The sequence below is a fragment of the Ptychodera flava genome, chromosome 3, assembly GCF_041260155.1.
Source record: "Ptychodera flava strain L36383 chromosome 3, AS_Pfla_20210202, whole genome shotgun sequence".
In the NCBI taxonomy this organism is placed as follows: Eukaryota; Metazoa; Hemichordata; class Enteropneusta; family Ptychoderidae; genus Ptychodera; species Ptychodera flava.
The window spans coordinates 43,269,777-43,297,213 of NC_091930.1; the positions used below are offsets into that span (position 1 = coordinate 43,269,777).

Sequence of the window (27,437 nt, forward strand, 5' to 3'; positions counted from 1 at the left end):
TTTTCTCAAAGGAGTGGCCGTCCCCCTTAAGTAGCAACTTGACTTATAAGTATTAGCAACATATCAAGGCCAGCTTTGTGAAATTTTTTGACGATCCAAAGTCAGGTTAATACAGAATACAAATAGCAGCATATATCGAGTGTTACAATCTACAGCATGAGTAACAACAGGGCCTGTAGTTATTATCAATAAAAGTGATGAAAAGTCATGGTTATGTATGCTTTTCGCGCCCATTAGTTTTGTTTATTTTAATGATCCTTAGGGCAGACATTACTGTTGATCGGAATCCAAAGGCTACATTTGGCAGCATAATCCGAGTCAGACGAATCGTGTAGGCGAGCCGCGTATTTATAGTTGGTTTTGCCACATACCGAGTGATGTATTTGAGACGTTTTTTGCGCGTTGAAAAAGCACCCGGAGCAGTGGATGCAGCTTTTAGAGAGATCGTGGCCGTCCTGTATACATAAATGTCACGTTCCATGGGAGGCCTCAATGATAGCGAATACCTGAATACGCGACATACCCATATATGTTCAGCAGTCAAGGCTGAGACGGAAATAGCATCATGAAAGGAAGAACAAAGGGTCCTCGAAAGTCAGCAACAACCACATTAATGTCGACAAGTGTAAAAGACAGCCTGCAAATAATGTCAGACAAAGGATCATACTATAACCAAAACTTGAACGCCGATGCTCGGTGATTTGTCGCCGATGAGACCATTTGTAAGAATACAGATGACACTCATTAAGGACAGTCCTCTCGACGGGAACAGCCGCTCAGATGATATGACGTTCTTGTCTTTATGTTCAAATTCTCTCAAGTTCGCTCTTTTGACTCTGTTGCCGCTGAAAAATTAAATTACTGGCACTCTGAGAGAGAGAGAGAGAGAGAGAGAGAGAGAGAGAGAGAGAGAGAGAGAGAGAGAGAGAGAGACAGAGAGACAGAGAGACAGACAGAGACAGACAGAGACAGAGACAGAGAGACAGAGACAGAGAGACAGAGACACAGACTAAGAGACAGAGACACAGAGATGATATAAATTGCTAAATAGATCATGTATTACGATCAAGTATTTTAAGCGGATATTTCTTGCAGATCCTCCATATCTTATAACAGAGTATCATAGCAATGGGATTCTTTCATACTTCTTGACTGAAAGGCATCAAGATATATCGTCGTTAGGCCCTGTCGTTATGAAGGAACGTCTATTATCGTTTTGTCTCGATATAGCAAAAGGGATGGAATATTTATCGTGCAAAAAGGTAAGCTTTCCAGTTTCACATAAAATAAGTAAAGACAACCATCGCTGTTGTTCATTGTCCAGTCACACTTGAATTATATTTTCATTTGTTTCTTCAAATGGTAAAGTGAATATATAAGTCTATTTAGTATTGCACCAGTAATTCATACTGTTTATACGTTACATTACCTTAGGATGATTTTTGTTGCTACAACCAATTGTTCAAATTGCAAACACACTTTATCCTTTACATGAAATCACGAAAGGTTTATGTTTACTCTTCATTAATATGCCATCAACAGATCTATAATAAAAAGGTAACCAAACATTTGCAAGCCAGCATAACTGTGGTTTATATTAGAAAAGGGTTTTAGAATTCGAAACACCAATTTGAAATATTATCCGCTAAAGTAAACAAAAATGTGTATGTGAGGATATATACCTTTCCCTTGCTCAGATCGTACACAGATATTTGGCAGCAAAGCACATCTTCGTGACCGATACGATGAAATGCAAGATTTCAAACTTGGGATATTCCCAAAATGTCATTGGTGATGCACAATTCTTCGCATTGACGGAGCAGGTAACATTACATATACAAAGATGAATATTAAAGATTGTGATAATTTCTGTGTGCAATGAATATATGGCAGATTAACCCTCACCAATAACGATCATATAAGAGGACAATATTGAAGAAAGCTATTTTGATCGATTGAATGATAGATCTGTTGATCGATAGGTTGGTTGATCGATCAACTGGTTGATTGATCGGTTGATCAATAGATTGATATATAAATTTTGCAACTATTTTGATATACAATGAGACATAAACATTTAAATGGTGCATATATTACTCAGAAAAGCCCAAAGACTTGTTCTCACTATGATCGCAAGGACAAAAAAGTCACCAAGTACATGCATTACTACTACCCACAGTCACAGTACAGAAAACTAATCAATCATCTCGGTTAAAAGACCAAGATCACTCTAACTTAATGCTATAAAGGTAAATGTTGGCATAAGCATAGCAAGGAACGTTAAAATCAACTCATATCTATTAGCCTGAGGTGCTGGCAGTGACATTCTATCTATTTAGGGAAAGGTACGAGAGGTTACTCCTCATGTGATATCCGATAGAATCACAGAGCCATTTTGATTTAGAGCATGCTTTCTTTCCTTACCTAAACTTTAACATGCACTTTATCAATAGTTTGAGATTTCGTATCAGTGGATGGCACTTGAATCTTTGCGCGCAACGAACTTTTCACTCGAAATCAGATGTGTGGTCCTATGGTGTCGTTCTATGGGAAATATTTTCTCTAGGTACGTTTTCCTCCCTTTCTTCTTTTTATTTTTGTTTTCGAGTTCCTCTTTGTTGGTATCGTTGGTTTTTTTAAATTTTCCTGTTAGGTTCCTGTATGTAGTTAAGGTGTTTGTTTGTCTGTTTTTATGCCCTTGTAGATTATGATTTTATAAACCTGAAGACATGAACAATTTTAAGAACTATTTCAAAAAATAGTATTCTAAACACATAATTTTAATTCAACTGTCAGGACGAATACCTTATTCACATGATACCTTGGGTGAAGTATTCAAAAGCTCGCTAGAGGTGAACGACTGTTGAAGCCAGACTACTGTGACCAAGAAATGTAAGTTATATGTTAAAATGGACTATGTGTTAAATAACGAGCAAATGGTTTTCCCTCTCTTTTGCTCATAGTGTGATAGAAATAACGGGCGATGCCCTGACCATTAACGTCTAATTATGGGTAAGTACGGGAGGAAAGCCTAAAATAAACGGACAAGGCTTTCCGAGTCCATTTTGGCTGGATGGATTTTGGATATGAATGATAGAATTTGGATATGAATTAAATGTCAGATCACCATATTCTGTACACTATTAATCTTACAGCTTATACATTGGGTATGTGTCTTTAAAAGATAACTTTTTAAGGGGACATTAGCATTCTCTTAGTACATTAAAATTATTTTCCTCCTAAAATTCAAGTTGTCCTTAACGTTGCTCACATTTCTTTCTGAAACTCCTTGTCGAATAGTGAACACACTTATTTGAGTGTCCGCGGGATAACTTCATTATTATTTAATTGAACTGATGATTAAATTAGCATTTGTAATTTTTTGAAATAGTTTTCTCATGTTTGTTTCATCACCTGTCATACATCTTTGATATATGTAGTTACTTAGTCAGAGCTTATTAACTTATTGAAGCAATATTGTGCCTCCAGCCAATATTGGTCGCAAGCAAACTTTGCACACCATAACGTACAAGGCCAAGCGGGGTACATTATGGAGTGCAAAGTTTACTTGAGTCCATTATGGACCACAAGGGGTACATTATGGCTATTTCTATGGTTTGGCAATGTCAATGAATTTGAAGGTGTAAAAAATAATATAAAAGAAGTAAATTTAAACTGACTTTGAAGCCAGCGAACACCGTCTTGCATGATCGGCCCGGCCTCTGTATACTATATACAATTAAACACTCCCAACTGCACTGCGCACACACGTCTAATAAACAAACAATGATCAGTATATTCATGGCCCGATATGGAAATGAAATATATAATGATATATTTTCGAAAGAAATGAAAAGTAATTGCCTCCCTGCAGTCTTTATCGAACTTGAAACATCAACTTTCAATATCATGTTCATTCTAAAAGCTGAAACTCGCAAAATTACCGGCATGCCCGGAATTTTCATGCATCAAGCCGCATAGTATCAGCCACAGTCCCTCTGGATAGAGGGACTGTGTATCAGCTGATCGATACTATCAGTTGCCTATATGTCGCTAGTAGTAAAACATTAAATTACGAACAATATCAAAACAGATCAACAATGCCAGTCAAATGTTTAAATTTAATTTAAATAATAAAAGGCATAGTAACTGTTGAAAAACACACTGGAGAGGCATTGTTAGAACTAATCGAAACCCGATTATGAAATTTGTCGCCTCTTTACAAGCGGAACGTCAGAAATTGGTAACCGAGATGTTAGATCAACGACGTCAACGATCCCGGGCTCGTCATGATTGTTGGTCGTAGCTGACCTTGGACTGAGGCTTTGAATGACTGCCGAGTCATTTCCATAGACGCTACCGGACAGTTTCGATGGCTTTGCCGTCGTCGTAGGTTAGTTGATGCCTAAGTTCGAGCAGTGTTTCAAGCTCGCCCCGTTTACATGGCCAAGGCGTACAAAATATGCCGTATGCCAAACCCAGCACAGGAGTCTGCTAGCGTACGGAGTTTTATTTAATCTACATCAAAGAACAAGCCATGTCGTAAACAGAGTAGTACTGCAAACTGCAGCATAGTGGACCGCACTACATGTCTTTGAGCGCGAGCCAGACAGAACAGACGACAAGTGCATCCGAGAGGACTCAAAAAGTTTGAAAAATCGGACAGAAAGATATACAAATTGATATTTGGCACCGTCACCAAGATTTATCATTTCATATTTTTACTGGCTTACCCCATAATTTCTCTCCTTTATTCATTTACAAAACAAAACATATATTGTCAATGAATGCTTGCTGTGAGGCAGCAATGCTGAATAATCGGATATATTATCAGAGTAACCAAGCGGTATGACGTCACAAATAATATTAGCATCGGCAAATCTATAATATGATAACATAAAAGCATAAGTAAGATTGAATATTTCAATTGCAACAATGTTATGTTCGGTTGTTGGTATATTTTCTTCAAACATTCATTCTCTGAGACCTTGTCAAACATCGATGAGATTTGTATTAGATTAAAGGGATAATGCCCACTTGGTCGCTTCTGAAAATACGTTTGGAATTATCATATCTCTCTCTCTCTCTCTCTCTCTCTCTCTCTCTCTCTCTCTCTCTCTCTCTCTCTCTCTCTCTCTCTCTCTCTCTCTCCTCTCTCTCTCTCTCTCTCTCTCAATCTCCTCTCAATAACTCTCTCAATCTCTAAATCTCTCTCAATCTCTCTAAATCTCTCAACTTAGGTATAGACTGATGCTATCATGCTGGGTGACTAGGCATGAAAGCCGCCCTTCATTCGGAAATATTATATCGTCAATACCATTGATGTTCGTAAGTAACCATTTTGTTGTCCTTCGTTGTGGATTGGGCCTTTTCGGGACCTCTGAGTACATTGTGCATAAACATTGCCGAATCACCTGAGATATTTATCGTGTGTAACTCCTTATCGAATGAGAAGTCGATGGTCACGAAAACGTGAAAAGGTCAGTCATATTCATACACGCTTACGTTTTAAACATATGTTCTGATGATTGTTGCAAGTGATAGTTTGTTTTGCAATCCAAAGAACATGTCTTGCAGTTCACTTACAGTGGTATGTACACCGTAAACTAGAACAAATAATGTGATATACATAATGATTCTACATGTAATGATTTCTTTGTATTTATCATCATTATTTCAGACATCAAAGTCTGTGCAGAAGCCAAGTGACCACAAGCACGGACATGGCTACGTAGAGTTTAGTAAAAGACCTTTTCGAAAGCACTTTAAGGTTGATCGTTACATCATACGTGTTACCAAAGAAATTTATCGTGGGAAATACAGCCACATTTATGAAGGCATGGCAAGGACACAAGACGACTCAGACTCTGTCAAAAATGTCGCCGTCAAAGAAGTCACAGGTATCCTTGCTAAATTTTATTTATGAGCAAAGCTAGGAAAGTGCAAGAACAATTATTTATACATTATTTTCATTTTTATGTGTATTTTATTGACACGTTAATGCTGCAATTGTCAAACTGAAACAATCCTTTAAAAGTTCTTGAAATTACGTTCCTCACTCATGTCCCTCGAAAGGTCTCTTTACTGAAACAGCGGTAAAAACGTTGCTTCGTCGTTTGGTTTCTAAAACTTGAAATTATAAAGTGCGAATAAAATATGTATCGTTACAGAAATAAAATTATCGCATTTTAGATTCGTACATTGAACCTTGGTTTACAGAGTCTTTGTTTAAAGTTCTGTTACTACGGTACATCATCATCATCATCATCATCATCATCATCATCATCATCATCATCATCATCATCATCATCATCACCTGTCAAACTAAACATATATTCAGGGATAAACCTCTTAGAATCAATCGTTTGATAGCTTGGAAAATGAATTATTTTTAGTGATACGCTCCCAAACTTTGATGACAAAACATCGGTACACATGAGGATGTCAAATTTCTTTTGAACTTCTCGAGCGTGCACTGGTATGGATGTCTGCTTTGTTGAAAAAGATAATAATAGCATGTGGTCCAAATATTCAAACAATTGTGTTAAATATATTTGGAAGACGCTGGATAAATGCTACACTGTTGTAAACATCTATGTTATATATTATTAAGCTTTTGTTCTCAATTCTACGTATTACTTGTTAGTCAATGACTACTTTATTGTCGATGAGAATGTTTATCTCGAAAGGAAGCACCTTTCTCCCTTACACATATGTATTGTTTTCCTGAGCACCACGTTGTTTACATAAAGAATACTTGTTATTATATCATTTTTCTAGATGAAGCATCGGATAAGTCATCTATGCAACGGGAAATTGATCTTATGAAATCAATACCGGCGCATGAAAACGTCATTAAGTTACTAGCTCACTCCATTAAGGAAGGTAAGTTACGTTACCTGGTCTTTAGTAACTCTGATTTAGAAAATGATGAAGATCGGAAGTTACAAATGGAAAAGTTTTGAGGGTGAAAGTATTGGAGTAGAATATTTGCATTGGCATATAGGTTTGACGAAAACTCACTGGGAGTCCTGTTAACTTAAAGGTAACTTGTTCGTGACCACACCGTCTGAGATCTCGCATATATTGTGTTAGCTATCACTCTGTGCATATGGTGCCCCTTCCTTTCGTACATTCTAGTTCTAGAACATACGCTCGACAGTATACATCCAACTAATTCTGTTTTGAAATGAATGTAACCATTGGTGTATTGCAGGACCTCCCTACTTCGTAACTGAGTTCGCCCAACATGGCAACCTTCAGCAATACCTTATTAAGAATCGTCAACATTTTATAAAAGGTGGCACGATAGAATCCCATCGACAACTTTTCTCATTCGCAAAGGATATATCGTGTGGCATGGAACATCTTTCTCGTATAGGGGTAAGATTTATCCTCCAATCAATGTATTGCTATCTTGAGTATTGAATATGAGCAATGGACCTTTAAACATATTAACCAGTACCACAAAAAATGGTACTGGTTAATATTTTGCAACGCTTATTTTTAGAAAGTTGAGAATTACTAAACTGGAATTTGCTTTTTACGGAAAAAAAACATTGTTTAAATTTTGTTTCATTCCAGGTTACACATAACTATTTAGCTGCAAAGCACGTCTTAGTCTTCACCGAAACGACTTGCAAAATCGCAAATTTTGGATATGCAAGTAATGTTACTCATGGTAAAAGAACGTTGAGTATGGAAAAGAAGGTGAGGGGATATTCACTTCCAGCAGACTTAGATAATGTCATGTTTCGTCCATGTAAGACACAGTTCAAGGAAGCCATCGCCAGTAAAAATATTCATGAAGGGAGAAAAGAAGAAATGCAAATATATATAAATACATTAAGAGACAAAACATGCTTATGCTACCTTGTATTTACCAACACTTTAAGAACCGATCGACGAAATTGACAGTCCCCTCACACAAGACTCTTTCAACGTAACATTTAATATCTTCAAAAACAGTTGTCATGATTAAATAATAACTTACGATTATTACCTACATTCACAGGATACACATCCATATCAGTGGATGGCGCTCGAGACGCTAACAAAGTGGGAATTTGACACCTTTACCGATGTTTGGGCTTTTGGTGTCGTTCTTTGGGAGATAGTCACTTTAGGTAATTTGGTTTTCTTGCGAAGTGATCTATGTACACGACGTATTTGTTGTACGATGATGACTAAAGAACCGTGATAGTTTATCACGATAATTGTTAAAGGAAATTTCTAGAATAATATTAGAAAATAAGTTTCTATTTAGGGGTTAAAATACGTATGATCATATTATGTTTATAGCGAACGGGTTTTACTCTGCTTTAACTTTTTTAGTTTAAGAAAAATAATGACTGCATTTTTGTTTCAGGAAAGAAGCCTTTCGAGGGATATCAGCAAAGAGACGTAAAATGGAGAATTTCTAAGGGAGACAGACTGTACAAGCCAATCCATTGCAGCGACGAAGTGTAAATATGATTAAGCAATTAACCGCACCCAGTGACGGTGTACCACGATATTCTAACCACTTCACGACATATATACTCGAGCGATAGTGAGTGCATTTGTGTACTGAACTAGTCAAAACCGGGTGGTATGCTGTCACTGGGTGTGGTTATTGCTGTTATATCCAATTAGAATATTGAAATAATTGTCTCGAAAGTCATAACGGATGTTTGCTCTTTTCATGAGCTCGCGTGTGTGCCAACCGTGATATAACAAATATTGCACGGTTATTTTCAGGTCAAGACCAATCAGATTACAGTATAATTAGAGTTTATTATCCAGTATCGCCTGTTCATGTGTCGTATCAGCACGGGTGTCACGTCAGACGCGAGACGAGGTCGAGTGTCTGATGTAGCAAAAATGACACTAATGCTGATACAACGCAAGGAACAGATGATTTTGGGTAAAAACTGATTTAAACTATACCCATAGCGAGATTAACAAACGTCATCTAGAAAACCTTATAGTTTGAGGTGTTACTTTTATTTCGCCATGCGTATACATATATAAATATTTGTGTAAAAAGGCTTCATTTATAAACTATATAAGACTACGATGAAGTCAACAACGCGCGACAACACGCGCGACAAATCGACAAATATCTCAATGAACACAAAGAGAACAGATTCCAGGATTCAAATGTGGTCGTATGCAGCGGAAAGAGGAGACTTTTTTGTTTGTTTACTCTGAAAGTTGTCATGTCAAAAGGAGTTGAGCATAACTTGACTTAACTGACAAGCCATGCGCTCAGTACATGTACGGAAGTTTACCCTGCCACTCCAAAAGGTAGAATATTTGCTAGTGCTTGCCTTAAAATTTAAAAGATGTTTAACATAATAACTGCGGCATAATATTACATGATTTAATTTACCATACACGTATTTATCTGCCTGAAATATTCTTGTATTGTAATGCCGCTTATGTCAGCAACATCGCTTCGTAGGCAGAGAGCGGAATCAATCTTGCTTTTTACTTTGTTTACTATAAAATTGTCAATTTAGTTTGGGACACGCCAAAACTGATGACGGTTGTCGTGCTTATCTCGACGCTTACCGTTAAATATCACGGCTGATGTTTTACGGTAAACATCACAAGCATGGGTCGACATGAACATGGGTATTGGAAAACATAGCTTACAATAATGGCATATCTTTTTGTTTCTTGCCTATTTTTTCAGTATTGTTCTAAGTGAATATTTACCACATATCTTCTGAACAAGAAAACTAATATATGTCAGTATTGTTTGTCTTTATATCGGACGAGCCATTGTCCAACTCAAGTTCAATTTTAGATCTAGCGGACACTAATTAGTTCCAAATATTTATAGCGGACACCTATAGTTCCAAATATTGAAATAAATCATGGGTTGATAACGTTTCTTTCCTAAAACCAATAATTCAGATACGATGTTATGTTGGCCTGCTGGAGGAAGAAACCAAAGGATAGACCAACATTTTCAAAACTAGTTGACATTACAAAACGTCTCAGGGACCGAAGAGATGTAAGTTATGATTATGTCTGTAGCCTTTCACATCTAATATGATGCAATGAAAATTGTAGTAGTAGTAGTAGTAGCAGCAGCAGCAGCAGCAGCAGCAGCAGCAGCAGCAGCAGCAGCAGCAGTAGTAGTAGTAGTAGTAGTAGTAGTAGTAGTAGTAGTAGTAGTAGTAGTAGTAGTAGTAGTAGTAGTAGTAGTAGTAGTAGTAGTAGTAGCTATACCATAATCATTACTGTTAAGTTGTTTTCATTGATGTTGTTGTTGTTGTTTTTGTTATATTTAGTGCCACTTTTCAGACAAATAATCAAAGAAGTGAAGGAATTATTCAGTACTATATACCAAGATCTCTGACTTTTCCATTCCATTAGTATTGATGAATTTTAGGCAATTTAGTATAGTACCATCTTGCACAGACCCTGCGCATTCGTACGTGCAATATGATAAGCATTTTCTGGATATTGAATGTGAATGCTTAAAGGGAAACCGTCGTCGAAACTGCGCCTGTGCGAGTGTCTTGTTTACAAACAATATCTTTCGTAAAAGACAGATGCACCTAATCATTATAGCTGCAACATTTAAATTTTGTGGTGTAGATTATGACAGACTGTTTTAACTTTCATCAATCACCATCGTACCTTGAATACAGTGTTTACATTGGTCGTACGGGACCCGTACTACCTTTGAGCGCAGTTCCGACGACTGTACCCCTTTAACATAGGAAACCTAAACAGAACAAAAGGTCACGTGAAAGGTAATTCGAGTTTATATAAGTTTAGTGCACTTAGCAAATGTAGATTTCTTTAAAAAAACAACATTTAGTATATACATATATATATATATATATATATATATATATATATATATTACTACAATTTGCAGTAATAGAGCGCGAAGCCACTGCAGTGAACTGCAATAAAACTGCTTACACTAATTAGTTTCAGCTGTAGCTGTGGCCACTTTGGTGTTGAACAAGGCTACTTGATAAAGACAAAAAAGTCTGCTTGTACAAAGGCAAAACTAGCTCTGTCTGAGGCTTGAGTTGTAAATGAGAGTTTACGATTGGCACCCTGCGTTCAAGATTAAGATACAATGTAACATTACCATGCACTGGTCCATGTACAAATCTTTTTTATTTCAACTTCCCCAGACAAACTGTCTGCATGGGACATACAATGTTGTCGACTTTGCCAGCTGGCTGCAGCTGAAACTAATTAGTGTGAGCAGTTTTATTGCAGTTCACTGCAGTGGCTTCGCGCTCTATTACTGAAAATGGTTGTATTTATTTGTCACCTCATTCCTGTTTAAGTCAAAACAGTAGAGAATGACTAGTTTAATGCACTATATCTTCAAAGTCTACACAGCGGGAACATAAGTAATTCTTGAAAGACATAAGCCAGATACAAGGATACTTACTTACTTCGGTACTTATGGGTTGTTAGGGACAAAGTTACACTGCCGTTTATGTTGCTTTGGAGGGGCACTATATATTTACATTGATTTATCCTATGTCCTTCAAGAATATAATGTTAATGCCAATTAAGCATACGTTTGTTTAGATCAAAGATATCAGCTCATGGAGTCAGATTTCGCCTAGCCATTAAATTTAACAACTTTAATTTCTGCTCCGTATATTCTGATTTATAACAACTGTTAAATCAGTGACTTTTGAAAGTGCTTTTACAACATTTGACTTGCTGAATATAGACCTTCATGTCAAACTCTCTCTCTTCATTTTCCAGGAGCTTCTCTATTTTTCGAAATACAAATGAAGATTGCATTTAGATCCTCTACTGATCTGTCCAAGGTACCGTCTTATTTGAAGATGTTGTTGCGTAGAGACGCGTTCCAGTAGCTGCCTGTTGACCTATGGATGGACTACAAAGCGGTCTGCCTCCTCTTTTTGTAAACATAACCACCATAACCGTTTTCACCATAAAGTTACACAATGAGATTCGATTATGTCACACGGCAGACTTAACAAAGTATACACAAAAATCATGTACAGCATTAGTAACTACCTTTCTAATAGCTTTCCAATGCCTTATCAACCCATAAATACATAATTGTATTCCTAAATGCATCTAAAAGTAGCAAGGGCATTCTATAGAGAGGCGAACATCATAACCACATCAACATTTCGTTTAATTGACAACTTAGGATATCTAAAATATTGTAGCACGTGCCTTGAGCTTAAAAGATTCATTAGCTGTAACTTTGGTCATTTTTTATTTTGTCTGTGTGACGTAGTGTCATGTGATTGTTATTCATGAGCTGTCATTACTATTCATGAGGGCATGTATATCTCTCTTGGCCCCTTTTACTCAAGTCAGTCTCCAGCTTACCATTACTCTATAGCTTAGTGTAATAAAGTAGCATCTTAGATTATATAGTACTCGCTGTTTCCAGTCGTCTTTACATCCCTTCATCATTGGAATACTAGCCTTGCCGGCCCCGACACGCTACCACATAACCGACAATACCAACGTAACCTCGGTTATATCACATTGGAGCCAGCTGGTGGAATTCTAACCTCACATTCTCAGGACTTGGAGGAAACCTGGGTGTAACAAAGCTTAACCCGTGAGTACTTTAAAGACACTATAAGCCGTGTGTAAGACACACTCGGAATTTTGACAAATAACTGTGTGCTACTAAAAGCTGAGAGACTCGGAACGAACGCTTCTATGGTTGTTGTAACCTGACTTTGCTACAAGCAGCAAGTTAAATATCTGCCGGAACTTTGGAAAGTTATCTGCAGTGGGAGACTGTTGTCATTTTTATGTATGCATTGGTATGTGGACATACCATCATAGCAGAATCTCCGATACCTGAGATATTCCAGTGGAACTGAATTTGCTGATCAACTTAATACTGGTGCAGACGTCGCCGTGTGGACGTAGCTGATAAACCAGAGACGAGAAGTTGGATTTTGTGAGCACTGTCAATCTTGAAGAGAACTCAACCATAAACCAGCAGAAGCAAGTTCACAGAAGACGGGGGACAATTAAAGAAGACAAAAGAACTTTTGTGTGAAGTGAACTTAATTGAACCTTGCTGTGGACACTGTCAATGAAGCAACCGGACTTGCTTTTTTATGACTTTGAAATTTCTTTAAAATTTCTGTGTGCAGAGAATTTTCACAATCTTTTCAGTTTCAGTGTTTAATTAATCTTTCAGTTTACGCGGGAAGACACACCCGTTGACACAAAAGATTGTAAGTACTAAGATAAACACTTATTGAAACAAAGTCTTAACGATCTAAAGACAGGTTGTTTTTTGGGGTGAACGCCCCTTACTAAGTACATGTGTAAATTGTACGACAAGAAATTTGCATTTCTGTGATTGTGCACTTGAGTATCTTTTCATTAGCAGTGAAAAACAAAGATAAGAAGCCGTGGGAAATACTATCATTCAGTTGCATTCAATTAAGAAATTTACACTGACTGGGTGGGGTCAACACACTCTGTGGTTGATACCATTGCATTCTAGGGGTGACCAGGTAAGTGCATATCTCTTACTACAGCCGTGTGCTAGTGAATGAATGAGTATGTCCGATACGGAGGGTGAAGTATACTTTCCCAGTATGACAGAAAACCAAGACCCTAAAGTTAAAAAAGAGCCTGTCGATGATTATGGCGCAACAAGTGGTTTAAGTGGAAAAGAATTAGCTGAAAACCTGTTGCATCAAAAAGAAATTCTTCAGCTCAAATTGAATCTGTATAAACAAGAGCAGGCAAATCACACGCAGCATTTAGAGAGAGAATGCATGCGTATAGATGCAGAGAGACAGAAATTTGAGCACGAAAACAATTTCGTGAACTGGAAAAAGCAAAACGAGAAATTGAACTAAAGGCAGAAAGTAATTGCGGATTCGGTAACTGCAGATCAGCGTGCGGAACGGTTACGCTTACTGCAAGAGTACAGTGATGTTTTAACTGACGTGCCCGGTTGTACTGATCAGGTATAACATGATGTGATAACTACTGACGAAACGCCAATTTGTCAGAAACCATATCGTCTACCGCAGGCAGCTAAACAGACAGTTAAAGAGAACTGCAGAAAATGCTGAAAGCTGGAATTATCACTGAATCAAAGAGTCCCTATGCCTCGCCTCTCGTTTTAGTCAAGAAAAAACAGGGCGGAATTCGATTCTGCGTTGACTATAGAGGACTGAATAAGGTCACGGTATCTGATGCATATCCGATGCCTAGACCAGACGAATTGATTGAGGAAATCGGCGGATCGAATTATATATCGACGATCGATCTCACAAAGGGATATTGGCAAATTCCCTTGAGCAAACGGGCTCGGGAGAAGTCCGCCTTTATCACTCCTTTTGGACTGTATGAGTTTACTGTTATGCCATTTGGGATGAAAAATGCGCCAGCAACTTTTCAGAGATTAATGGATAAGACATTTAATCAGCCCAGAGAAAAAGCATATATGGATGACTTGGGTCCACATGATCATTCATGGGAAGATCATGTTAAACACCTGCGTAGCATATTTGAGAGGTTGCGTAGTTGTAAACTAACTGCTAGACCAACGAAGTGCTATCTTGGTGGCAGTGAGGTTTCTTTCATTGGTTACGGTGCTGGAAGTGGAAAAATAAAACCTATGGCAGATAAGGTTAATGCTGTTGTCAATTATCCAACACCAGTGACAAAGCGGGATGTCAGATCATTTTTAGGATTAGCAGGATACTACAGGAAGTTTATCCCAAATTTCTCTGACATTGCGACCCCATTGACTGAGCTAACATGTAAAAATAGCCCAGCCAATGTTCAATGGACTCAGAGCTGTGTTGATGCTTTCCAGAAGCTGAAAGACGCTTTAGCATCATCACCAGTTCTGGCGGTTCCAGATTATAATAAGCCGTTTGTGGTGCAGACAGACGCGTCTGACCATGGTATTGGTGCAGTTTTGTGTCAATATGATGACAAGGGAGAGGAACATCCGGTTCAGTATATTAGCCGAAAACTCCTCCCCAGGGAGAGAAATTACCCAACTATAGAAAGAGAGTGTTTAGCCATTGTTTGGGCTGTGGAAGCTTTGAATCCTTACTTGTACGGGAGAGAGTTTACAGTTCAAACAGATCACAATCCATTGGTTTGGTTAGACAAAATGTGTAGTAAAAATCGTAGGTTGTTGCGATGGAGTTTAATACTGCAAGAGCATCAATTTAAGATTGAGTACAAGAAGGGCAGCGAAAATACAAATGCAGATGCATTGTCGCGAATGTGGAGCTCAGATGTACGGTAGTGTGTGAAGGTGCATGAATGATGTAGTGAAAGGGCTGTAGTGACCTGATATACACTGTTTTCGAAAATGCATGTTGAATTTTCAACCCTTATAGTAATGGTGTTTGCCCAGGTTGCTGTACCCGACTTAGTCAGTAGTTTTTTGTCATGTACTTTCCTTTAGATTCAGTAGTATTAGCATTGTATTATTTCATTTTGATTTTTGCTGATTTTCTGAATTATTTTGCCGTACTAGTGATGTAGACTCCCTGTCTCCATCAAAATAAGGAGGGAGGAATGTGACGTAGTGTCATGTGATTATTATTCATGAGCTGTCATTACTATTCATGAGGGCATGTATATCTCTCTTGGCCCACGTGTACTCAAGTCAGTCTCCAGCTTACCATCACTCTATGTACGTAGCTTAGAGCTTAGTGTAATAAAGTAGCATCTTAGATTATATAGTACTCGCTGTTTCCAGTCGTCTTTACATCCCTTCATCATTGGAATACTAGCCTTGCCGGCCCCGACACGCTACCACATAACCGACAATACCAACATAACCTCGGTTATATCACAGTCTGTTTCAGTGTATCATCTGCAGTTTCTGGTGTGACTCCCTTTACAATAGAGAAATTCCTAATATTTAGCTCCTAATGTACCTTATGTGCTTTTAATCTGCATTTTTATTGTTTAAATTTTGTATTTTGGTCCGGACTAGAATACATTTATCAACAATAACAATGGTCATTTCACATATACAGACTTTGTTGGCAAGCAAGACACCGGGCATTGGTTATGACGATTGGATTATAGTAAAATTCTGTAGTTGATACATTGAAACAGAGTAGTGAAAATTAGTCATTAGATACAGCTAATGTCCCTTTAAAATAGACTGTCATTTCACGAGTTTGAGCTAACTACAGTATTTTTCGTAACATGTGCGTTCCAGAAACTGGAAGGTTATGCAAATTTAGCGTTCGTAAAAGAGAGACAGACCATTACATCAGCGGTTTGACCACCAGTACTGCACAGTCTGTTTCACAAAGGTCTCTGCCTACACTAACTTTGTCTCATTGTCTCTATATATTTAAGTACCTTTTCCTCTGCAGCTGTTGATACGTAGAGCATTTTAATCAGCGGTGTAAATAGTGATTGAAAAACCGGTTTGATATTTCTTTGCTTGAATAACAATTGTAATATTTTTCTCTTTTTGTCAATGGTGTGTGTTTGTCAATTTTACCGCAGTAATCTAAGTTCAGTGTCGATAATTTGACTAATCGATCAAATCACGAGACAGGCCAACACGAAAATGACATGATTTATTCACAACGAATTAACATGAGCAAAATCGTGACTTTAAAGTTTACTCAGAATGTTGATTTTTAGTCGTTTCATCATGCTGAGGCATGTCAGGGTATCCGAACAAAATCTACAATATGATAAATTTGTCAGTAGTCTCTTTTGATGTAGACGCACTGAATAGAAAAGAAATGCCTATGGCCATTGATTCTATGTTGCGTAGTATTACCATTGAGATAAAATGCTTCTCGGGAGTTCGGAATCTCCAACTGTTCCATGACCTTTAGCTTACAACTTGCGGAGGCTAAATTTGAAGCTTATGGGGTAAATAAATTTTCACCCGCCTAGTGTCGTGATACTGAAAGTTGCTTGGGGAAACTTTGAACGAACATTTTAGTGTTTTATATCCGAGGCGCGAAATGCTTATTCCAACAAATGCAAGTAAGTTCAAAAATTTGACATTAATTATGATCGCTTCCAAAAAAACAAGAAAGTTGGGCTGGCTTCATTTTACCAACGTAGAAAATAATATTGGCGAGTTGCTGTTCCCTTGAACTATATGTATCTTTGAATATCAGTCAGAACCTTGTTTCCGTTTACTTTATAAAATATGATTGCATTGTTTAAAATTTGCAGCACTACATTATCCTGTCGAATCAGTTTGATTTATTGACACGCTACGTTTTGTCAAGCAGCTGTCTCGGGCTCCCGGTTTATGTAATCGTTAGAGTACAAAATGTTTATGTTTGGCCACTCCATGACCCCTTCAAAAGGTTAGACTTCAATATATTTGTTTGAACAAATCTACAAAACTCCCTGATAACTTTAGTAATGCGTATTCAGTGATTTTTACTACATTAAAGATATACCCCAATTACAGTTAGGGGTACGCAATTAAAAAACGGCAAAACATTGTGTGCCTTTGCTGTTTTAGGTTGGCTTAACACTGTCTCTCTTGAGAGAGTCTCTATGCGAGGAACAACTTTGGCAAGCGAAGTTAGATGGTTATCTACATGCATCAAATATAAAAGCATAATATCATCCCATGTACATGTTCAACTGTATGAATAAGTAAGTAGCTGATTGATCGCAGTGTAACACAGAAGGCATAAAATATAAAGTCTGTCGACGAACACCAATAAATATCCAATCAGCAGATGGAGAATTCCGTAAATTCTCGATCGGAACCGACCTGCAGCGTGGGGCTGAAGCAAAGACATTAAGCTGTAGCTGCTAGCTGTAGCCTGCAGCAGTGCCGCGCTGTGAATGCATTTTCTTAAGAACAGAGTTGCCGTCGAGTGACCAAATATAACGGGATGTATGTCAATCCAAAGTTCATCGAAAGTAGGACGTAAACATCGAAGACCAGGATCGTGGCTGACGAATTGACACCAGCGGAGACCGTTGAAAGCCCGTTGTGGCCGGGGTTTGTGGTGTGGCTCTGGATCACTTTGGGTGTCATCGAAGGGAATTTTTCAGGCTCGAAAGTTTGCTCGTGTGATATTTTGAAAACCACGACATCTCCTAGAATAAGAACTGCTGTTTCTATCTTATCGTGCCTTCACTTCATGAATATATATGCAAGTATTCCCTAACTCTGGTCATAGTCCTATAATGGCTGTTAGACGGTAGTGCGGCGACGCCTCACTTGCACTTGCAGGCGATGGCTGACTTCCTTCAGCGTCGGGACTACGCTAGATGATGATTGACAAGTTCAAATGACATAATCCATATGTCTGATCGGGTAAAGATGGCTTTCCGTGTATTACAATTTCAACTTGATCTATGTATGAAAGTTCCCCAGTAAATTTGCATATATCCAGGGTGATTGGCCGTTTACTCGTTAAATGTATGTAATCCCCGGTAACTAAAAAAAATCACGACAATATTTTGGCATGGCGCGGCAAATCTTCAACAATAGTTTTGACCAATCCAAAACAAAAGAAAAGTAAGAAGACCATTCAAATAATAATGGCACCAGCAAAAAAACAGCACTCATATACAACGACGTTAAACTGAGAAAATTCCAAGGGATTATTCATAAATAATGCAAGATATAAGCTCGCATGTTTAAAACGTTGAGAAAACAAGCTTTAGAATTAGGTATTTTATAGCTGTATGTACGTTAGGTCCAATAAACATGAAAAATAAGCCTCGCCTACGTGGATGCAGGTGGTTAAGTTGTAGGTATTGGTGATTATGAAGATGATCAAAGGGGAGGAAAACATACAATTAAACTTGACATCCTTATAAATGAAGATAGAATGCGCCTTGGTGTAGATAATCGGACTCTCAAATTTCAGACACAGTTCTCTGATCTTCTACTCTTTGTAAACCGGCTTATTTTCAAGGTCTTGGAGTAAGAAAAATTTTCGACCACTGAGTTTGAGTTTCAGAAAATTCCAGTAGAGTTAGACGGGTATAGCGGGCATTTTGAATTTCAAATTTTATTGAGGTAATTTATTACCCTGACTTCAAATTTTTCAAGGTGATCCAGGATTTTTATTGTTGATGTAATGAGAGAATATTTGAAAGTTTCATCAAGGAGATTAGGGAAAGCGTTAAAATCATTGACTTTGGAAGTACGTGCTACCTAAAGTGTTGGCCTGGCTCTACTTCCATCACTGTCGAACTGTGTGTTGTCATAAGGTCTCCCATCCTACTTAATATAAAGGACATAGCACTTGTGGTTGCTTATTTATTGACATAAACATATATTTTAGGTAAAAGGTCATCGAGGTCACATGACATTTGGTCAAAAAATTTCTCTCCTATAGTTATCCCTATATACCAACCAGATATGAACTGAAAATGCTCACGTGTTTCATTATATATTGCAGTTGTGTAAAATTGAACCTTTGCCACATGTTTACAACTTCATTGAAAGTATTATGATCAACATAATGAACAATAATCACTGCCGATTAGGTCATGAAGTATACAAATATGTAATAAGCTGAAATAAAAATATTACAGTTCTTTGACTGCTGTCATTGTATCTCCACTTTATATAGCAAGTGTAATTACCATTGGCCAAGTCCTTCAAGCCATATATGCCGAGCTGTGAAAGCTCATTAGATATGCAAATTATAAATTAGCTGACAAGAAAATGTGAAATGACTTTCGATATTGTTTTAACATGGTATAATCATCAATGTACATAGCATGTTTTGCCAACTTTGATCAAGTAAATCTCGGTATATATCCCTAATAAGCAAAGTTCATTAAATATGTAAATTAGGAATTGGCTTAAGTAAAAATGCTTAATGATTTTCAATAATGTTGTATGATGGTATATGCAATAAAAGTAGCAAGTTTTGTCAACTTTGGTCAAGTCGATTCAGATATATATCCCTAATTAGGAAAGTTCATTAAATATGCAAATTAGGAATTGGCTGAAGAGAAAATGCTTAATGACTGTCTTTAATGTACATAGCAAGTTTCATCAAGTCAATGCAGATAAATATCTCAAATTATGAAAATTCATTTAATATGCAAATAAGAATTGGCTGAAGTAAAAATATGTCTTTTGACTTTCAATAATGTTATATCACAGTATCTTTGATGTATACAGCAAGTTTCAACCACTACAATCAAGTTAATTCAGATATATATCCCTAATTAGGAAAATTCAATAAATATGCAAATTCTGAATTGGCTGAAGTAAAACTGTTAAATGACTTTCAATAATGTTGTATCATAGTGTCTTTAATGTATATAGCAAGTTTCATAAATTTTGGTCCAGTCAATTCAGATATACATCCCTAATTAGCAAAGTTCATCAAATATGTAAATTAGGAATTAGCTGAAGTAAAAATGCTTTATGATTTTCAATAATGTTGTATGATAACATCTCCAATACATGTAGCAAGTTTTGTCAACTTTGGTCAAGTCAATTCAGATATATATCCCTAATTAGCAAAGTTCATTAAATATGCAAATTAGGAATTGTCTGAAGAGAAAATGCTAAATGACTTTCAATAATATTGTATCATAGTATCTTCAATATCGTGTCAAATCAGATATATATCCCTAATTAGGAAAGTTCATTAAATATGCAAATTAGGAATTACCTGAAGAGAAAATGCTAAATGACTTTCAATAATATTGTATCATAGTATCTTCAATACATGTAGCAAGTTTGGTCAATTTTGATCGTGTCAAATCAGATATATATCCCTAATTAGGAAAGTTCATTAAATATGCAAATTAGGAATTACCTGAAGAGAAAATGCTAAATGACTTTCAATAATATTGTATCATAGTATCTTCAATACATGTAGCAAGTTTGGTCAATTTTGATCGTGTCAAATCAGATATATATCCCTAATTAGGAAAGTTCAGTAAATATGCAAATTAGAATTACCTGAAGAGAAAATGCTAAATGACTTTCAATAATATTGTATCATAGTATCTTCAATACATGTAGCAAGTTTGGTCAATTTTGATCGTGTCAAATCAGATATATATCCCTAATTAGGAAAGTTCATTAAATATGCAAATTAGCAACTATCTTTCACGTCACCCCTTAATGGTTCCCACTGCTGATATATCTTGGTGTGATCAACATTTGTAGCAAATCTCATCAAATTGTGTGCAGTTGTTTTAATGTTTATCTGTTTTCTCTAAAATCATTAATTATGCAAATTAACAAAAAGTATGCAAGCCACGCCCACCAAAACCTTTTCAGTTCTAGCCATTTGAATTCCGAAGATGTCTACCAAATTTGACTGAAATACGTTCAGCCGTTTTTGAGATAATGGGGATACAGACACACGGACACACAGACACACAGACACACAGACACACACACACACACACAGACATGGCTAAACCATATGCTCACGTGTGTGAACACGTGAGCAAAAAATCAGACATCCAGCTCTATTGGCTCGCTCAGAATTAGATATGTGCATAATTAATGAAGTGCAATATCATAAGGTCATAAGGTGTCTCATCATACCACACATATAGGGTGTAGCACTTGTGGTTACTGAGTTACGGACAAATGTGTATATTCGAGGTCATTGAGGTCACGTGACGTTTTGTCAACGAAATTGTATTGCTAAGTTATTCCTACATACCAAAATCACACCTCTAGCTCTATTGGCTCGCTCAAAATTAGATATGCGAATAATTAATGAGGTACAATATGTGGCGTCATAAGGTGTCCCATCATAGAATATCTAAAATATTGTGGCACGTGCATGCTTTGAGCTTAAAAGATCCATTAGCTGTAACTTTGGTCATTTTTTTGCTCACGTGTTGACACACGTGGGCATATGTCGCAGCGATGTCTGTCTGTCTGTGTGTCTGTGTGTCTGTCTGTCTGTCTGTCTGTGTACTCAATATCTCAAAAACAGCTCATCAGATCAGAATCAAATCTGGTACATAGATTCAGTTTGCAAATGGCAAGAACTGATTAGTTTTTGGTGGGTGTGGCTTGCTTACTTTTTGCTCATTTGCATAATTAATGATTTTAGAAAAAACTGATATATATTGACAACGACTGCACACAATTTGATGAGATTCGCTACTAATGATGATCACACCAAGATATATCAGCTTTGAAAGATATTAATGGGTGACCTGAAAGATAATTACTAATTTGCATGTTTAATGAAATTTCCTAATTAGGAGTATATATCTGTATTTACTTGATCAAAATTGACAAAACTTGGTATGCATATTGAAGATACTATGATTTAACGTTATTGAAAGTCATTCAGCATTTTACTTCATCCAAATCCTAATTTGCATATTTAATGACCTTTTGAAATTAAGGCTATATATTTGAATTTACATGACCAAAATTGATGAAACTTGCTTTGTACATTAAATATACTATGATAGAATATTACTAAATGTCATTAAGCATTTTTACATCAGCCAATTCCTAATTTGCATATTTTATGAACTTTCCTAATTAGGGGTATTTATCTGAATTGATGAGACCAAAGTTGATGAAACTGGCTATGTACATTAAAGATACTATAATAGAACATTATTGACAGTCATTAAGCATTTGCAGTTTAGCAAATTCCTTATTTGCATATTTAATGAACTTTCATAATCAGGGATATTTTTCTGTATTGACCACACCAAAGTTGACGAAACTTGCTATGTACATTAAAGATACTATGATACGACATTATTGAAAGTCATTAAGCATTTTTACTTCATCCAGCTCCTAATTTGCATATTTAATGAATTTTTGAAATTAGGGATATATATTTGAATTTACATGACCAAAATTGATGAAACTTGCTATGTACACGAAAGACACTATTACGTAGGCTAACTTCATTGAAAGGCATTAAGCATTTTTGCTTCAGCCTATTCCTAATTTGTGTATTTAATGAACTTTCCTAATTAGGGATATATACTTGGATTTATTTGATCAAAATTGGCATAACATGCTATGTACATTGATGATTATACCAGGTTATATCAATATTGGAAGTTTTTTTGCTCACGTGTTGACACACGTGGGCATATGTCGCAGCGATGTCTGTCTGTCTGTGTGTCTGTGTGTCTGTCTGTCTGTCTGTCTGTGTACTCAATATCTCAAAAACGGCTCATCAGATCAGAATCAAATCTGGTACATAGATTCAGTTTGCATATGGCAAGAACTGATTAGTTTTTGGTGGGTGTGGCTTGCTTACTTTTTGCTCATTTGCATAATTAATGATTTTAGAAAAAACTGATATATATTGACAACGACTGCACACAATTTGATGAGATTCGCTACAAATGTTGATCACACCAAGATATATCAGCTTTGAAAGATATTAAGGGGTGACGTGAAAGATAATTACTAATTTGCATGTTTAATGAAATTTCCTAATTAGGAGTATATATCTGGATTTACTTGATCGAAATTGACAAAACTTGGTATGCATATTGAAGATACTATGATTTAACGTTATTGAAAGTCATTAATCATTTTACTTCCTCCAAATCCTAATTTGCATATTCAATGACCTTTTGAAATTAATATATATTTGAAGTTACATGACCAAAATTGATGAAACTTGCTTTGTACAATTAAGATACTATGAAAGAATATGATTAAATGTCATTAAGCATTTTTACATCAGCCAATTCCTAATTTGCATGTTTTATGAACTTTCCTAATTAGGAATATCTGGTGCATTTAAGTTTTCATGTCGGCTTACTTATAGTTTGAATATCTAATGAGCTTTCAAAGTTTGGAATATATACCGGTAGTTTGAAGGACTTGACCAAAGGCAATTACACTTGCTATATAAAGTTGTGATACAATGACAGCAGTCAAATAAATTAATATTTTTTTCAGCTAATTACATATTTCAATACTTAATGACCTATAGAGTTAATCTGTGGTGAATTATTTTCATTATGTTGATCATAATACTTTCAATTAAGTTGCAAACATGTGGCAAAGGTTCAAATTTACACATAACTGCAATATATAATGAAACACGTGAGCATTTACAGTTCATATCTGGTTATTTTGTCTGTTTCTGTGTATCATCAGCAGTTTCTGGTGTGACTCCCTTTACAATAGAGAAATTCCTAATATTTAGCTCCTAATCTGCATTTTTATTGTTTAAATGTTGTATTTTGGTCCGGACTAGAATACATTTATCAACAATAACAATGGTCATTTCACATATACAGGCTTTGTTGGCAAGCAAGACACCGGGCATTGGTTATGATGATTGGATTATAGTAAAACTCTGTAGTTGAAACAGAGTATTAAAAATTAGCCATTAGATACAGCTAATGTCCCTTTAAAATAGACTGTTATTTCACGAGTTTGAGCTAACTACAGTATTTTTCGTGACATGTACGTTCCAGAAACTGGAAGGTTATGCAAATTTAGCGTTCGTAAAAAGAGAGACAGACCATTACATCAGCGGTTTGACCACCAGTACTGCACAGTCTGTTCCACAAAGGTCTCTGCCTACACTAACTTTGTCTTATTGTCTCTATATATTTAAGTACCTTTTCCTCTGCAGCTGTTGATACGTAGAGCATTTTAAACAGCGGTGTAATTAGTGATTGAAAACCGGTTTGATATTTCTTTGCTTGATTAACAATTGTAATATTTTTCTCTTTTACTCTGGTGTGTGTTTGTCAATTTTACCGCAGTAATCTAAGTTTAGTGTCGATAATTTGACTAATCGATCAAATCACGAGACAGGCCAACACGAAAATGACATGATTTATTCACAACGAATTAACATGAGCAAAATCGTGACTTTAAAGTTTACTCAGAATGTTGATTTTTAGTCGTCTCATCATGCTGAGGCATGTCAGGGTATCCGAACAAAATCTACAATATGATAAATTTGTCAGTAGTCTCTTTTGATGTTGACGCACTGAATAGAAAAGAAATGCCTATGGCCATTGATTCTATGTTGCTTAGTATTACCATTGAGATAAAATGCTTCTCGGGAGTTCGGAATCTCCAACTGTTCCATGACCTTTAGCTTACATCTTGCGGAGGCTAAATTTGAAGCTTATGGGGTAAATAAATTTTCACCCGCCTAGTGTCGTGAAAAAATGGAGGTTATATCCCCATAGAGATAACACAGAGATGCCGGCCATTGTAAATGTCGAATGTTGGCAAATCTAGGGGTGTAAATTTCTCCGGTACGATAATTTTCACTTTAATCCCGATATTCATGATACTGAAAGAGGATGGTTGAAAGTTGCTTGGGGAAACTTTGAACGAACATTTTAAGTGTTTCATTTCCGAGGCGCGAAATGCTTATTCCAACAAATGCAAGTAAGTTCAAAAATTTGACGTTAATTATGATCGCTTCCCAAAAACCAAGAAAGTTGGCCTGTCTTCGGTTTACTAATGTAGAAAATAATATTGGCGAGTTGCTGTTCCCTTGAACTATATGTGTCTTTGAATATCAGTCAGAACCTTGTTTTCGTTTACTTTATAAAATATGATTGCATTGTTTAAAATTTGCAGCACTACATTATCCTGTCGAATCAGCTTGATTTATTGACACGCTACGTTTTGTCAAGCAGCTGTCTCGGGCTCCCTGTTTATGTAGTCGTTAGAGTAGGGAACGTTTATATTTGGCCACTTCATGACCCTTCAAAAGGTTAGACTTCAACATATTTGTTTCAACAAATCTACAAAACTCCTGATAACTTTAGTAATGCGTATTCAGTGATTTGACTATATGAAATATATACCCCATTACAGTTAGGGGTACGCAATTAAAAAACGGCAAAACATTGTGTGCCTTTGCTTGTTTTAGGTTGGCTTAACACTATCTCTCTTGAGAGAGTCTCTATTCGAGGAACAACTTTGGCAAGCGAAGTTAGATAGTTATCTGCATGCATCAAATATAAAGCATAATATCACCCCATATACATGTGCAACTGTATGAATAAGTAAGTAGCTGATGGATCGCAGTGTAACACAGAAGGCATAAAATATCAAGTCTGTCGACGAACACCAATAAATATCCGATCAGCAGATGAAGAATTCCGTAAATTCTCGATCGGAACCGACCTGCAGCATGGGTTGAAGCAAAGACATTAAGCTGCAGCTGGTAGCTGTAGCCTGCAGCAGTGCCGCGCTGTGAATGCATTTTCTTAAGAACAGAGTTGCCGTCGAGTGACCAAATATAACGGGATGTATGTCAATGCAAAGTTCATCAAAAGTAGGACGTAAACATCGAAGACAGACAGTCGTTGCTGACGAGTTGACACCGGCAGAGACCGTTGAAAGCCCGTTGTGGCCGGGGTTTGTGGTGTGGCTCTGGATCACTTTGGGTGTCATCGAAGGGATTTTTCAGGCTCGAAAGTTTGCTCGTGTGATATTTTGAAAACCACGACATCTCCTAGAATAAGAACTGCTGTTTCTACCTTACCGTGCCTTTCCTTCATGAATATATTTGCAAGTATTCCCTAACTCTGGTCATAGTACTATAATGGCTGTTAGACGGTAGTGCGGCGACGCCTCACTTGCAGGCGATGGCTGACTTCCTTCAGCGTCGGGACTACGCTAGACGATGATTGACAAGTTCATATGACGATCACGACAATATTTTGGCATGGCGCGGCAAATCTTCAACAATAATTTTGACTAATCCAAAACAAACGAAAAGTAAAAAGACCATTCAAATAATAAATATACAAGCTTTAGAATTAGGTATTTTATAGCTGTATGTACGTTAGGTCCAATAAACATGAAAAACAAGGAACACCTTTTCCCCCCGAAATGGGTTCGCAGGGAGTCGATAGACTGAGAAAGGTGCAGAAACCTGTCCGCCAGTCCCCCACACCCGAGGGGGGGGCTGGGTTTTTTTTTACCGCTTTTTAGCGGACTTGGCAGGATAGCATGGTGACGTTTTCTGGCGGAGTTGGACGTACTTGGCTGCCTGGCACTATAGAGATTGCTGCCGAACTTGACCAACTCGGCAATGCTAATCTAGAAGGCTACCTCTTGCAAACGACTTGGCAGATGGTGCCGATGGTGCGAGACGAAAGTCACTTATTCAGTTGTGCGTGACTGAAAATGAGAACGTATTTTTGACAGGACAGCTCGACTTGTTCCTCCGATGGAACGGATATGAACGACTCGGAAATACATTACAAACTGGTGTCCGACGTACTAAGCTGGGCTTCAGCTCTGCAAGTTCAAGCCAGGCAACGTCCTTCACCGCCTTGGCCATGCCATTCAATGGACGTAGCTTTGGATTTTTTATTCATTCCATCGTTCGAAGTATTGGCTCTGGTTCGCAGGCAAACGTATCCTCTTGCCGACGCATTGGTAACTACGTACGCTGTTTGTGTATAGAGAATTCAAAAGGTTACATAAGGTCAATGCTACGTGGATACCGCCTGCACTTAGCAGGGACTGCTTTTGTTATGCAAACCAG

General features: G+C 37.0%; 1 protein-coding gene across 1 annotated transcript; it reads left to right on the forward strand.

Moving 5' to 3' along the window:
• Positions 1-1,061: 1,061 nt before the first annotated feature.
• LOC139130083 (tyrosine kinase receptor Cad96Ca-like) lies at positions 1,062-15,707 on the forward strand. Its single transcript, XM_070695803.1, has 13 exons — positions 1,062-1,262; positions 1,698-1,823; positions 2,454-2,566; positions 2,797-2,892; positions 5,241-5,328; positions 5,681-5,900; positions 6,781-6,885; positions 7,217-7,383; positions 7,585-7,710; positions 8,015-8,126; positions 8,369-8,465; positions 9,904-10,003; positions 11,740-15,707. Coding segments are annotated over exons 4-13 (1,047 nt in total). The 5' UTR covers positions 1,062-1,262; positions 1,698-1,823; positions 2,454-2,566; positions 2,797-2,890; the 3' UTR covers positions 11,770-15,707.
• The last annotated feature ends 11,730 nt before the right edge of the window (positions 15,708-27,437 follow it).

Coding starts and splice junctions, on each gene's coding strand:
- LOC139130083 (XM_070695803.1), top strand. Junction 7,711..8,014: donor CGTTGAGTATGGAAAAGAAG/GTGAGGGGATAT, acceptor CTACATTCACAG/GATACACATCCATATCAGTG. Junction 10,004..11,739: donor GTCTCAGGGACCGAAGAGAT/GTAAGTTATGAT, acceptor TTCATTTTCCAG/GAGCTTCTCTATTTTTCGAA.